The sequence below is a fragment of the Hippocampus comes genome, unplaced genomic scaffold, assembly GCF_001891065.2.
Source record: "Hippocampus comes isolate QL1 unplaced genomic scaffold, H_comes_QL1_v1.1 scaffold122, whole genome shotgun sequence".
Taxonomy (NCBI): Eukaryota; Metazoa; Chordata; class Actinopteri; order Syngnathiformes; family Syngnathidae; genus Hippocampus; species Hippocampus comes.
The window spans coordinates 3510699-3525994 of NW_017842059.1; the positions used below are offsets into that span (position 1 = coordinate 3510699).

The 15296-nt window shown below is 41.8% G+C and overlaps 2 protein-coding genes across 4 annotated transcripts in view; one reads left to right on the top strand and one right to left on the bottom strand.

Annotated features, from left to right (window-relative positions):
• Positions 1-2904: 2904 nt before the first annotated feature.
• On the bottom strand, positions 2905-11438 carry LOC109510773 (tapasin-related protein-like). Of its 3 annotated transcripts, none has more exons than XM_019861336.1 (9): positions 11149-11438; positions 10372-10548; positions 10020-10295; positions 7977-8306; positions 6503-6850; positions 6334-6426; positions 6220-6239; positions 6072-6122; positions 2905-3284 (listed from the first exon to the last, which is right to left on the bottom strand). In XM_019861336.1, the coding sequence occupies exons 1-8, from the start codon at positions 11192-11194 to the stop codon at positions 6108-6110; spliced, it is 1305 nt and encodes a 434-aa protein (XP_019716895.1). In that variant the 5' UTR covers positions 11195-11438; the 3' UTR covers positions 2905-3284; positions 6072-6107. The 3 variants fall into 3 exon arrangements, 2 of the variants coding, with proteins under 2 accessions (XP_019716895.1, XP_019716894.1); XR_002167186.1 differs by lacking the exon at positions 2905-3284 and adding an exon at positions 4547-4865 and having other exon boundaries at positions 4899-6122; XM_019861335.1 differs by lacking the exon at positions 2905-3284 and having other exon boundaries at positions 4547-6122.
• Positions 11439-11543: 105 nt separating this feature from the next.
• The window catches only part of gemin4 (gem (nuclear organelle) associated protein 4), an 8678-nt gene continuing 4925 nt past the window's right edge, over positions 11544-15296 (top strand). The window contains exons 1-3 of the mRNA XM_019861334.1: positions 11544-11736; positions 12379-14361; positions 15028-15187. Coding sequence (XP_019716893.1) covers positions 11727-11736; positions 12379-14361; positions 15028-15187 — 2153 coding nt within the window. The 5' untranslated portion in view covers positions 11544-11726. The remainder of the gene's footprint in view (positions 11737-12378; positions 14362-15027; positions 15188-15296) is intronic.

Consider the following 15296-nt stretch of genomic DNA (forward strand, 5'->3'; position numbering starts at 1 on the left):
TGTGCATAGTTGTGCAATGACACGCCTCTGCCATTTTTACGATCGGAGTTAAGTATTTGCTGGCTTGAAACAAGTAAATCCCATTTGCTTTGTACTCATTTTTAGCTGGTAAAAGTACAAACCCAGAGCTGCTGTTTAGAAGGAGCTTATTTGAGCGGGGCAGAAAGTGTACATATGGCTTTATTTTTTCTTTTTTTTTTCAATGAGGTCATCATCACATCCCCCCACCCCCACATACCCCCCCCCACCCAACACACACACACACACACACACACACGTTTTCTTTTATTACTTGACGAGAATTGCAACCTGACCTTACCAGAGAAATTGGCAGGAACACAAAGTGCTGTGCATATGTTGATGTCCACCAGACAGTACGGAACAGGGATGGCAATTAGCCGCTTTGCTTTTCCAAGCAAGCTTTTTTTCGGAATTCGCTGGCGTTATTACAAATGTGTCACAACAGCTGAGAGAGGAGGGATGGCAATTAGCCGCTTTGCTTTTCCAGGCAAGCTTTTTTTTCGGAATTCGCCGGCGTTATTACAAATGTGTCACAACAGCTGAGAGAGCAAGTGGGAAGACAGAAAGATGAGAATTCCAATAAAGGCCCACCACACATTAAGGTTTTCTCTTAAAACACAAAACGTGATGCGAATTTTCCAATAGTTGTCACTGGTGACTGAAGAAAAAAAAAAATAACGGCAGTAAGACCCACAAACAAACTGGAGCCTTTCCCATCGTTGATGTTGGGCAAGAGGCCAGCTAAATCCCGAACTGGTCACCAGCCAATTACACAGCGCATAGAGACAAACAGCTATTCATACTCACATTCACATCGATGGGTAATACAGAGTCCTTCATTAACCTAACATGGTTTTTTTTAGGAATGTTGGAGGAAGACAGTGCAAATGCTGTACAGCAGGGGTGTCAAACTCATTTTTGTCGTGGGCCACTTTGGGGTTTCGTCTTCCCTCGGTGGGCTGTTACAACAGTGAAACTAAATAAATGTTTATTATATATTATTACTTGTACACAACAAATTGATGGATTACCAGTTTTGAAATTAGTCAAATCAAATACAGTATATTTTGTTCAATTATTGTTTGAGTGAGTGTTAGCAGGGTAACAAAATTATTGTACAAGATCAAGGTTATTTATTACACATGGCAATTTAACATTTCGGTACAGATTTTTCGCAAGCATCATGGAAGTTGACACACATGATTTGCTTTCGTGGGCCACATAAAATGATGTTGCGGGCCGGATTTGGCCCCCGGGCCTTGACTTTGAAACCAGTGCTGTACAGGAAGCCTGACCCACTACCGGTACATGTGGATATACTTCCATGTTCGGAATTAGACAAATATACATCAACGTGAATCGAGATATTGAAACAGGACACAGTGTGGTTTTTTTTGTTTTGTTTTGTTTTTTTTAACATCAACCTATCTAACTGACTGGGTATTAACAGTGAACATAATTTGTTTTCTCATCGTCAAGTCCTGCCACTGTTGTGTGAGTACTGATGAGGATTAGTTTCGGCAGCCATACCAGCGAACGGAGGCAAAGCAGAGAAAAGTGAGAGGGAGACTTGAAGCTAATTTAAAGGTTATCCCATCGTTCTCCAACTAGCAACCAAAGACGCTAGGATTTAAAATAGGACCGCTGAGCAGCACATGTGACTGTTTCCCCTGATTTGGGCTGAGACGTTTCCCAACTGAAACAATACCTTTGGGATAAACTACAACAGAGATTCTGAGCCATTATTGCCTCTCACAGATCAATCATCAGCGCCCTCTCTTACCAGACAAACTTTCTTCTATGAATGTATAATAATTCCCTCAAACGGATTCCAGAAGTTTTGATAACATTGGAAGCTGTTATTGATGGAAAGGGGAGCCCAACTACATATTGTCTTCTATTTTCATTTCTGTAGGTGTGATTGGATGTCACACTAGAATTTGAAACGATATTGCTTACATTAAACTTCCGATTGCACGCCAGGTCCTTGAAAGAGAACAAGTTGTGCTGAACCATGGAATAGATCTGTCATGATCTTGTTCTTGTGTGTCTCCACCGGGTGGCAGAGGAGGGCTTCCCCTCCAGCGTGCACACCTGCTGCCAATGTGTTCATCAAGTTAGCCATGTACTTCAGGACTTCCTAAACGCCCAGTCTCCGTCAGATTATTTACCTTGTTTGCTGCTCATGCTCAAGTGTTGTATTCTCTACATCTCAATCTCATAATTGTCGTTTTTGCTTTCTGGTCTCTCGTTTGTAAGTATTTGTATTATTTTCTCTTTTGATCTTGGTCTTGTTTTTCTATGGTGGAATTAGACTCTAGTCATTTTGTTTCATTTCTCAGATTTACTATTGCCTTGTCTTTAGAAGCGCTTTTGGTTCAGGTATTGTTTTGCCCAGTTCTTTTATACCCACGATTTCTGTTTATACTTTGTCGCTTTTGTTAAATAAATATGTTTTGTATAAATTTAGTTTGTGTCTATGTTTGTGGGATCCGATCGCCATTCAATTCGTCCCCGAACTGTGTCAAGATCAACCGAGCCCTGCATTAAATATTGAAAATCTGCTAATACTTGATAAACAACAACCTATAGATGCCACAAAATGGTGAGAAAATGCTTGAAACAGTAAATATTGAAAATTTGCTAATACTTGATAAACAACAACCTATAGATGCCACAAAATGGTGAGAAAATGCTTGAAACAGAGAGAATCATCAAAGAAGAACACGCTCTGGTACATTTTTCCATTCTGATGGATTTATTCACTGAGGTCTGTCACAACACAGAACTGTCAGCAAGGCATCAATCACCATGCATCTGCATGTACAAAATCATGAATTTAACTGAATTCAGTAGTCAAATTATTAAAAAAAACAAAAAAAAAAAACACTTTCACATGAGGCTCATCAATGGCATCGATCATCAGCCTAAAAACACCTTGGCATGTTGTCATTCATTATAATACCAAAACAAATCTGACGGTTTTGACTCCAGTATTGACAGTAATGAAAACAGAAGCAAGAAAGAACAAAAGTCTAACTCGTAGTTTCATATTGTCCGTGATTAATGCATAGAAACAGATTTGGCAGTGAGCTGCAAACTCTTTGTTTTAGTGTTTGCTTGTATGCCTTGACAAGTTGATCAATAAGTTGTTGCATGATTTGATATTTTCTTTCCCACACAGATAAGAGCACTGCTCTGCTTTGTTTGTCTTCTATGAACACTCGAGATCCCGCCCGGGCTGCACACTTTGTCCCTCAGCCCTGCATGGAGACACTTAGTGCTGGCAACAGGCTAACACAAACATCTGCAATTGGTCAACTCTTACACTCGGTTTATTGCTGCGTTAAAGCTCCCACTAGAAGAGACAGTCAAGACATGCGTTTTCCTAATTATTGTTCCTTCAGAATGAATACAGTTCATTCTATTTCTTGTACACCCATAAATGAGGTATTAAAAGATGCTGTTGATATAAAAAAGAATTCTGTGTGGTGAAACAGTTCTCAAATGAATTAACTGTCAGATCTCCTGTCTGATTTTATTCACTAGCTTCTTGGTCTTGATATTGGTGTTTTTGTGAAAAAAAAGGTTCCTTTGGAAAGCCTCATTCTGAGTAACTCTCGCAAATGCAAATTAGAGACTTGGAACAGGTGGCGGGTCGTTTCAAATTCTTGCGGGAAATTTTCTAGTGATTACATTTCATATCACAGAGGACTATGAAAAATATCCAATTGCGCAAATGCAACATATTTTTATTATTATTGTGTAAGCTCATCATAATAATAGAGACAGTAGCTGCAAATATTACATCGATTGATAGTAGGGTTGTCACATTCAAATATTTTTATTTTTAGAATTGATTCTCTTGATAAGTGCATCGATCAGTGGAATGACATAAAAACATAATTTGCTTTAAAGTCCATTGCCAAATCTTTTTTGCCCAGTTAACCGATTATTGTTGTGTATTTGCCATTGTTGAATGATTTTTAACAAAATGAAGCAATACCACCTGAGAGGGAGTGAGCTTTTACTCATCAGCCTTTCAGAAACTGAGAGCAAAAGGCTACTAGTTGAGGTCACTTCAGGTTTGACGTGTCAATTAAAGGTTATTCAAACTACGGCTTCTGTAATATGTCAGACAATGGGGGAGAAAATGTTGAGCATTGTCCTCCAAAGTATAAACCAGATGTTTGCCTCGTTGCAAAGCCTTATTTTGATTAAACACGAACATCAAAAAAAGTGTCTGCTTTCACGAGACACAAGAGAAATCAACAAATTTTAAATGTTGAGGTTGAAATCGGAGAATTTGTACAATTTTAAGTCAGACAACGGCTGTTAATAATTGATTGTCAATATAGGTGTCGGTGAATTTGATGATCACTTGTCAATTAATCGATGCTGACACCTCGAATTAATCGATTGGGTTCAGAAAATAGATGAATGGGTCGAAGGAAGGACGGACTGACGTCTCCCTCTGGTGGTCTGATTTTCCAGATTTTTCTCCACAGCAACGTCATATTTTTTAATTTGTATTTTTTTAGCCGGTGAGGCAGTTATGATTAAGCCCCGTGAACTCTGCCGAGCAGATGTGCTATGACTGTCGAAACGAACCCCCCCCCCCCCAAAAAAAACAACAACACGGAAAGCGCATACCCGCGGAAAGGCAAACATTTTTCCTCACGGCCATTGACGTTCATGATAAATGACAGTAGAAAAACTATGACCTCCCCTGACAACAACAATTCGGATACGCTACGTGCAAGTCATGTGTGGAAGCTTTTATTCATATTATAGCCTTGTGTTTCCCACCATTTCTGCGACAGTCAGTACTCTAATGAGGGAACCTGTCTATTATATTCCTACTCTAATGAGGGAACCTGTCTATTATATTCCTTGGAGAAGACACATAAATGATCATTGAGGACAGATTATGTTGCGATAACACAGATGTTTTAGACACAAATCCAGCTAGACCTAGTGGACCCAAAGGATTATGTGTATTTATTTGATCGGAAAGAAGCGCATAAAGCAGACTTTTGGTGTGTTTATTTAACCAAGTTAAGGTGTTTTACATATTATCCCTTAGGGAACAATTGTGACGCTCCGTTGATATTACCACACACCAACAAGCATTTTGCACAGAGGAAAGGCAAAAGATCGTGACAAATAAAACGCGTTCTTACGAGCAATCAGGGCCACGGGGGAGATAAATCAAATTCTCGTCAGTAGGAATTGCATTCGACAAAATAGTTTTACAGCATTAGCATCTGCTGAGTAGTTTTTACAAAACGAACTTGAGGAAAAAATATATAAGATGGGATAAATTACAGTCTGATCGTCAACATAAAATGCCTCGAAAGGTTGTACGTTTTGAAGTTCAAGCAACACATTTAAATTATTTCAACCTATATTCATTTGTTTTCACCTTAGCCAGTCCAAGTGCGGTACCACTCGTGGTACAGCGGCTCCCTCTAGTGGTATATAAAATAATCACTTCAGTTTCGTTTAATGTGTTAAGTTAAAACATTTGAATGAAAACTTTCAAGAAGTGTTTGTTTTCAAACATTAATTTGGGCATTACATTTGTATTTAATTAATATTCAATACCATTTTTAATCTTCCTATTTTAGGTGCAGTCTTAATTTTCAAACTGCATAATAATATTATTGAATAACATTATGAAATATGCTTTTTAGAAATAAAAGCTTTTTTTTCTTTTGATGAACACTTGGGCCATCTGTACACCTCGAAAATGGTTATATGTTTTTTTTCCCAAGTAGATGGATAGGCTACTTAAAAAAATGTATTTGAATTCAGAGGATTTTATGTCCTGCAAAAACTGGACGAAATAAAATGGAGTAAATTAACAAAAACCTTTTTTCTGTGTATGTTAGTGTTAGTTTGAGTGGTGGCACTTGGAGTCAAAGATTTGCGAACCACTGCTCTAAACGAAAAGATGAACTGCTTTTCCTTTTTTTCGTCGCGGTAATCTCCCAATGAAAAATTATTTTTCAAAATGCCATTGCTTAAATGAGGGGGAAATGCTTTGCCTGCTTCTGCGTGTTCTTCTCTGTCATGACGTACAATCAGTATGGCTTTTTCTGCACAGAACAGAGACACAAACGCAGATACACATGAAAACATTGCTCTGTTATTGTCATTTGATCGCTCAGAAGTGTATTCAGAATCTAGTCTTACCCGCAATGAGTATTTTCGAGCTGCGGAGGAAAAAAAAAGGCACTCCTTTTAATATCTTTTGGGCCATTTTTACTGACTCAGGGCGATGAAGCTGACGAGACGATGGACACTCACCTTGGTGGAGTTGTCTGAGCATAAAATACAGGACAAACAGCAGTATGACCAAAACGCTGCAAACAGTGAGCACGAAGAACCAGCTGGTCGGTTCTGAAGGACAAAATAGAGACATTGTGATGTTCTTCTGCCGCCACAGTCGGGCAGTTGCATGATTCATGTGGCTCACCTTCAACAATAAGAACGAAACTTTTTTTAATGGGCATTCGCAGAGACTGATGGGAGACTGTGCATGTAAACTGATTCCCTGAGCGTGTGTGCGAAGCCTGGAGGTAGAAGAAACCCGACAGCGAGTAGGTCTTGTCCATGTTGTTTTTGTGACTGGAGAGCAGGACATTGTCGAGTGCCTTTGGGAGAGGAGCGCCGACCCTCTGGCCCGAAGATGCCAGGTCCTGCTCGTACCAGGCAATGTCCACATCCAGCGGGTAGTAGTTCTCTGCCGCGCAAACCACCTTCTTCAGCTCACCATCTTGCAATGTCAGCGTGGGACCAACACTGAGGGACACCTGGGGAGACTCTGGGAATATGCAATGGAGTGTGATCATAGCTTCGCGGGGACTTGAGTTGCAGCTTACCAAACATGTTTCTGATACTCAACATTTTATTTTAAAGCAGCAAAATACAGTAATGCAATCTGGAAAATCCCTGGATGACATAATTGAGTAGTCTATGGTGGTGAACAGCCTGTCTGTCATTTGACTGTTTGATATTGGTGGTCTAGAAGGGTTTCATATACTGTACAAATCATAACTGTAATTATCACTTGACTTTGGCCGAGCCATTTTATTTATTCATTCATTCATTCATTCATTTTCCGATCTGCTTTATCCTCACAAAGGTTGCGGTGGGTGCTGGAGCCCATCCCAGCCATCTCCGGGCAGTAGGCGGGGGACACCCTGAACCGGTTGCCAGCCAATCGCAGGGCACACACAGACGAACAACCATCCGCGCTCACACTCACACAGTGGGACAATTTGGAGTGTTCAATCAGCCTGCCATGCATGTTTTTGGAATGTGGGAAGAAACTGGAGTACCCGGAGAAAACCCACGCAGGCCCGGGGAGCACATGCAAACTCCACACAGGGAGGCCGGAGCTGGAATTGAACCCGGTACCTCTGCACTGTGAGGGTGACGCGCTAACCACTGGCCCACTGGGCTGCCCTCCATTTTATTTATTCAAGCAATAATGGATTATTGCCCAAAACAAACCCATCCATACATTTTAGATCCACTTGTGCTCACAAGGGGCATGCTGGAGCCTATCCCAGGCTGTCTTTGGGCAGTAGGCAGGGTACACACTGAACTGGTTGCCAGTCAATCACAGGGCACACATAGATGAACAACCACCTGCGCTCACACTCACGCCAAGGAACAATTTAGAATGTTCCATTAGCCTGCCATGCATGATTTTGGAATGTGGGAAGAAACCGGTGTACCCGGAGAAAATCCACGCAGGCACGGGGAGAACATGCAAAGTCGACACAGGAAGGCCAGAGCCGGAATTGAACCCTGCACCTCTACACCGTGAGACTGACGCGCTAACCAGTCACAGCCAGGCCGCTCCAAAACAAATCCAAATCATTTACAATATTCCACACCCAAACAATGTGAATGTAGCCCTTATGTTTTTGACGGTTCCTCACCTTGAATTTGTAGACTTATTTCAAGGCTGGAAGACAGGGGAAACACTGACACGGAGCACACGTATGTGCCCGCGTGTTTGACTTCAGTGAAGGGGAGAGTGTAAGAAAGGTCACCACCCGCTAGCTTCCTCGGGTCAACTCCCTTCCCCTGACTTTCCCCAGAGTGGCTGTCATGACCGAAGAGATTGCGTCGCTCGCCATGGTACAGCTGGTACCACTGCACGCTCACGTTTGGTCTCTTGTGATCGACAGCAAACTGGCAGTGGAGCTTTTTCTGGAAACCCAGGCCTGTTGTCACCGTTGGAGTTTGTGTTTTCATGATCACAACCACTGTAAACACATATGTGACAGGTCATTAGGTTAAGAACACAGCCTCTAATAAGGTCAAAGGTTGACATTGTAGAGCGATAGATATTGATCTTACTTCTGGTAATCAATAGAAGATAACCGATTTCCTAATTGACATGTGCATTCGCCAACACACACTCAAACAAACAACTACTTTGTGAGCTTTGCGCAGCCGTTATAAAACGAAGATAATACCAAAAGCATAGTTAACTACTGACTAAACGAAGGAAGAAAGAGCCAAGCAAGACTTCTAAGTATATTTAGCCCCTTGTGGATGTGTGCCCATGAGGTTTGTGTGCTTTTTTGTTGTATGAATTGTCTTCATCACTTTTGTCTATCATTTATTTCTTTGTAATGCCATTTGTATTTATATGTTTCATGTCTGTGTTATTGACCAGTTCTCATTGTTACAGCTGCAGTGGTTCAGAAGCATCTATATGCATAAAGCTGTATTATATTGTATTCCCTTTAGCGTAGCTCCATCTAGTGGATGCATAGCGCAACCGCAGCCACTATTGTAGCTTCCATTCTATGCTCTTTATAGCGCAGTGTGCCCTATATATGAAAACAGTTTTAAAATAGGCCATTTGTTGAAGGTGCGCCTTATAACCCGAAACACCTAATAGTGAAGAAAATATGGTATTTCAAAGGGAGATTGGTAACAAAAACACTTGCAATATCTTATATTTTAGTGTTATTAAAAGTGAAGACAATTTACAAAAAACATCAAGTCAAGGCACATGATTTGCCTCGCTTCTACGGGACGGATTTGGCCCTTTGGCCTTGAGTTTGACACCTGTCATCTAGTTCTATCAACAAATTATTCAGTTAAGCCTTTTCTTCATGTTTTTGTACTTGAAAATTGAACTTTATTGTTCAGTTAAACAAATACTAGAGGACAAAATGTTTTAAAACAGTAACATGTCCTGCCAATAATGCATATCTTGTAAGTGTTAAGAGACCAATATAAAAGTCATTTTAGTCATTATATACCAGTATATATTCTTTAATTAATTTGCCAATTAATCAGTAATCAGAATGTTTTTCTGCAAAATAACAATATCTGCATCAGCCTCAGAAAATCCATATTGGTTGGGCCCTACCAACGAGGTTTACTCTGGCCAACCAGTCAGGGGAAAGAAAATACCGGTACAGTAATAGCTACAGTGTATTGCTACAGAAACTGAAATCTGATTGGACAAAAAAGTCCAACATCCATATACGGTATTGGCAGCAGTTCAGCCAAAAGAAACGCTACAAAATGAAGAGCATACACTGTTGGAAATAAATTAATAACATTTTGTGGAGCAAATACGAGAATTTTGGTTCGACCATAGCCGTGCCGACCCACCACTGTATCCAAACTAAAAAAGCGAACACAGCAATTTTCCACCCAAAAATATTCCGTTGTTTAACACATGCCACTGATATCTGCCACCCTGTTTTGTTGAATGCCCTTTTTTCTTGTATTATAAAAGCTGACACTTAAGTTGTTACGCATCAGTCTAATTAGATGATTGCGGGAGGTTGCGTCTCTGTGAAAGTGCACAGTAACAGCACTCATGTCTGTGTAAAAGGCAGTGGCGGATAAAATGCAGCATCTTCATTTACAGTTATGGCATGTCAATTTTGCAAGTATTTGAAGTGGAATGATAATCTGTAACATCACAGTTAGATGTCAACTTGGACTGATACCTTTAGTAATGAGGGTCTGTCTGTCCTCAATAGCAGGCCAATTGGTGAGATCCTGTTGTCCAGAGGGAGGGCGCTCACATGGATATCTGAGAACTCCAGAGACAGTGAACAAGCCTTTGGTGTGTGTCAGGGTGATGGTGAACCAACAGTTGTACTCATGAGGTGTCTGGCCGGGCCAGTTCACATCTACATCCTTGGTGTTGGATCTATGAATGTCACAATCCACAAGATCTGCTTCCACGTCCTTCAAATAGTACCGCAGGTCCAGTTTGGAGACTTGATAGAGAGCACAACAACTGAGTCAAGTGGTGCTTTTCAGTGTGGATTACTGACATGCCAAAAAGGCCCTCACCAATGACAAGGAAAGTGATGGAGCGAGGGTTCACAGGACTGTCTCCTAGTTCACCAAATTGCAGAATGCTGGATCTTTTCAGGAGCTGAACGTCACGCGCACCCTCGTTATTGATTTGCACAATATAGTCACTGAAAAGGCAGGGCAGCCATGTAAGAGGATTAGCATGCTGGATACCTGCAAAAAAAAAAACAAAAAAAAACAGTTTTTAAAGAAAACAGCTTGGTGTGACATCATAGAGTCGTGGCGACAGAGCTTCATGTAGTAGTTTGGTCTGTCACTTTGTCTTATTATGACAATTCAGAGCACGAGTACAATTACTGTGTATTACTATTAGCGTTTTTTTTTCCACAACTGCCATCCATAATTTAATGACATTTTTGCACGCTACTAAGACAACCCTTGACATATTAGTAGGGCACCTCCAAATTACTACAGGTATAGTGAGAAGCTGTAAAGCTGTACAAGTTGATATCTCATCTGCATGCTAGTAGAATTATTACCAGTGAAGCGCTAGAAATATCTACTAGAATGGCATATCCGTAAGACCAAGTAGCACACAGTTGTCACTGGGAACATAAAGTTGTTTTCTTTCCTAGTATGACAAAGCTGCAAGGACAAAGAGTGTACTTGTACGTGGACTTTAAGATGGATATCAAGGATAAATAAATGCTCGAAAGCATGATTTCAACATACATAACAGTTGCAGACGTTCTTGCAGACTTAAAAATTAAAACCTCTTTCTTGAGTAAAAACTCAAAATGTTGACTGACTTACCCACACACAGAAATAAGAATAAAGTTAATAACTTGAGCAAACGCATGATTGTTGAGGTAAGACGTGTCCGACTTGCTTATCGAGCACCAAGTATCGGTTCACTTTCACTTTCAATTTCAAGAAAAAAAAACAACGCCATGCAAAAACTGCAGGGTGGCGTTTTGGACGAACATTTAGCTTGGTTATTGTGCAGTATTCGAAATAAACTGATATACCGGCACGTTTAAAATGAAAATATGCACAGATATCGTAAAATCTACGGAGACGACTGACGCAGTACTGTACTCTCGTTTCGGTTGTCTTCGATGCAGTACTCAAACAAATCGTAAGGTAGCGCTGTAGGCGCGTGGTAGCACATGGACTCGCTTCCTGTCAGGATTCGTTGACCACAGAAAGCAGAAGCTTCTTTTCCGCTGCATGTTTGAAATGTTGACGTTTTTCCCATTTGCGTCTTGTCTGTTATGAGGTACAGGTGCTGTTTATTTGGTGCCTCATAAACTAACTACAACTGTGTTTTGACACATTTTGGCTGCAAATCAAAATTTTGACCCAAGACATTTTCAATATCCTACAAGATCATGGATAAAGGTAAGGTAATGTTTTTTTGCTTTTTTGTTTTTTAAAAACAGACTGGTATACGTAGAAGTAATGATTCACGTCTTTAACTTTTAAGTAAAAATAAAAATTTATACTGTCAAATTTTACCCAAGTACAAAAATAAGCAGCAATTCCTAACTTCGATTATATGTAGGACGCGTTTTGATAAAATGAAGAAAAAACATTCTCTGCCTGAACTGTCTGCTGCAATACTGATTGTATGATACATTGCAACTTGGTCAATGCAAACTACACTTTCTACTTAACATTGTGGAAACTATTAACATTTTATGTTTTGCTTTTGGAGACATATGGAATGACTGGTGTCACACTTTGGTCCCATTTACTGTTTCAATATCGCAAGGACACTGGATCTGCTTTGTTTAGTTTTTAATGCAAATTGTTGCTTGCTGATAAATCTCGCACAACAAAAGCTTATTATTTTCTACCACATGCACTCCGCATATTTATCTTTCACTGGCAAACACTAATCCACTTATTTAATACAGTATATTTGACATCCATATAAATACATTCCTCATTCAAATAAAAATTAGTAGTTCGTGTAAGAATTTGAGGAGTCTTTCATTGGAATAAGGCTGCCCGAATTTCTGTCTTTTTTTCTCCCTTCAGACTGGGCCATTCTTCAGGGATCTTTCCTCCTGGCTGACAAGTTGTGTCTGCCCTCGTCTTTGAGCTCGCTCCAGAAATGTGACTGGAACAAGGTGGGCAATCCAGTCCTGGCCGCCATGAAAGAAATCTGTGACGAGGAGGATGTTGGCGGTCTTCACAAAGACAAGGCTGCCTCCTGGCGGAAACAGTTAGTGTGTGTCGTGTGGTTGAAGTTGTTGAGCAAAGAGCACGGAGAAGACATAGAGGAGGCATGGAAGGAGAGCCCCTTCTTCCCTCGACAGAACTCCCTCCCAGAAGTCAACTACACTGTCCTGATAGAGCTGCTCAAATCCTTGTCCGCTGCAGACACATTTGCTCATTTTCTACTGTGTCTTCCTCTGCGTCAGATGTGTTCTGAACTGGAAAGGTTGTCGGACCATGTGAAGAGCAACCCCGTGGATGAAGATGATGTCCACTTCTTTCTTGAGTTGTGGTGGCAACTGTGGAAAGGAGAGGAGCAGTCTCCAGAGGGACAGGATAGTATTGCAGTGTTGTTTGCTAACCAGGTTGCTCATCTTACTTCTCAGCCTGCTAGTTTGACTCATCATGCTGCCAAAAGGCCGAAACTGGACTCATCGGTGTTACCAAACAACACTGACGTCCTATATGTTCTCCTTAACACTCTCACAGATATGAAAGATTTCATATCCAAACCAGAGCACTGCTTCCAGGCGCTCTCCAATTGTCTTGATGCCCTTTACACGACTTTCCTCGCGGAGCAGTCATTCATCCTTCCAATCAAAGACAAGATGGTCTTCCTGTCCAAAGCCGTGAGCATCAGAGAGAAGAACAGTGGCAAGCTGAGTTCAGAACTTATAGAGGAGGCTCAGCGAGACCTTCGAGCCTCTTACACCCCAACCCAGTTTCAGCCGAGCAGATTGAGCTTTTATGAAGCCTTAAAGAGTGTGTCGGAGCTCACTCAGTTCTGGCAAAACCGCAACTTGCTGAAAGCGTGTAGCAACTCTCCTGTCGGCTATAGTACTTTCAAACTACAGCAAAGTGTCCACAGAATGCTGTCGGCACTCGAAAAAGCCGACATGAGAGGAGAAGAAGAGGCCGAGAAGAGTAAGCTTCGAGGTTTACTGGCATCACTGGCTTTCCCCATGATAGAGACTTCCTCTGAGGTTAGAATGAGAGTTGCCATGACCATCATCAGCCACCAGCTGGAGGACTCTCACCAAGTCACCGTGTTGTATGCCGGTGAGGAGAGCTGGGTGGCCTGTGACGAACAGTGGCTGGACTTCCTCGAAAAGCACCAGACGGCCTTCCACCGGTGTGACGCACTGATCCAACTGACCTCCACCCTCACGAGGCAACTCCACAGCAAGAACTTCTGTGTGAGCCGGAGCAGGAGGCTGCTCAAAGTTGTCACGGCCGCGTTCACTGCGCTGTCCTTGGAGGACAAGAATCAAGCTTTGGTCGCCATTCTGAAATCATCCAGCAAGGGCTTCTTCGGATGCCCGGGCGGCTCCGCTCTGATGGCCAGTTTTGAACAGGAGCTTAACATGGCTTTCAACTGCATTATCCAGGGAGGAGGCGGAGCCTCAGCGGCGGAGGGCAACCTCAGCACAGCCGTGTCTCTCGTCGCCAGAGTGGCCTTTCAGAACCCTGAGGCGACTTTAAGATCCTGCTGCCATTCTGCCGTTTTCAATAAAGGGGCGTTTTCTCTCATGAGTAGGATCCTAAAGCAGTTGCCCGGCCTCAGAGGTTTGACGGAAAGCAAAGAGGAAGGCGAGGGCAGAAGAAATCCGACACGTCTCCTCTGCAGGTGTCTACAGGAAGTAATAAGCACCAGATTGCTCTCAGACAATGAAAAGGAGCAGTTCCTTCAGTTTGCGGCTCTATTGATGGTGCCAGCGGCGACGGGTGAAGGGGAAAGAGAGACCCTTCTGTCGCCTCAGGAGCTTGTCAATACCTTTGTCCTGCCTCACCTAGCACGCTCAGGTGAGTTTTTGACCATTTTCTATATCCACTCAAGAGGCACAGCTTTGGGTGAGTGGCGAGGGCAAACCTCTAAATGGTCGCAAGCCAATAACTGAGCACATGCAGACAAAATGACCATTCACAACTATGAGCAATGGGACAAAAGCAGAATATGCAAAGTTCACAGAGGAAGGCCAGAGCCAGAATTCCAACCCTGAACCTTTTGACCCGTGAAGCAAACGTGCACGGACTTATATATGACCACACTAAAAATTTGCCCCTCACGGCTGAAGCCAAAGAGCAGCCATCTCACGTTGCCACTCTTACTGACAATTGACTTTTTTCCTTGACTTCTCATGTGAACATTTTTTTTGGTCTACTATGATGAGATGATTTAACATTTGTTACACAGACATACAGTATATCATATCATAAATGTCTCGGCTCGCACAAACATCCAAAGAGTCTTTTGACACAACACAACAGAAGCTACCATCATTTAACTAATAATGAACCTGACTATGAATCATCTTGGACTTACATTATGTATGGCTAAGAGCTCCCAAAGTGTCATGGGGGTTTATGGTTGCAGCTTGTATTAAATCAGTCATTTGTTTTCTCTGTGTTTTTCCACTTTCCGATGCTAAACGTCCATCTCAGCATGTGCCCCTTTTATGTTCCCTCCAGGCAATGACTCAGTTGATCTCAAGCTGAGCCTGCAACTTCTCCATGCTGCCTTGTGTGCGGAGAGCCAGGAAGTAGACTCCTCCTCAGTCCACTGGGTGCTGGAATGCTCACCCTTTCCTTTGCTCTTCGTCCTGGCTCAGATGCACGACCAGGCCCTCAGGTTGATCGCAAAGACTTTAGTTTCCAATTGTATCTTGTGACCATCAGAAACCGAAGACCCCCTAAATATAATTCACTTAAAAATGGAACAGAACATAAAAAAAAAAAAA

What these genes read in the sequence shown, in the direction of transcription:
- LOC109510773 (XM_019861336.1), bottom strand. Translation starts at nt 11,194, where the DNA reads ATGCGTTTGCTCAAGTTATTAACTTTATTCTTATTTCTGTGTGTGG. An exon ending in ACAGACCCTCATTACTAAAG is followed by an intron (nt 8,307 to 10,019) that starts GTATCAGTCCAA and finishes ATGTGTTTACAG; the next exon opens with TGGTTGTGATCATGAAAACA. An exon ending in AATAAGTCTACAAATTCAAG is followed by an intron (nt 6,851 to 7,976) that starts GTGAGGAACCGT and finishes GCATATTCCCAG; the next exon opens with AGTCTCCCCAGGTGTCCCTC.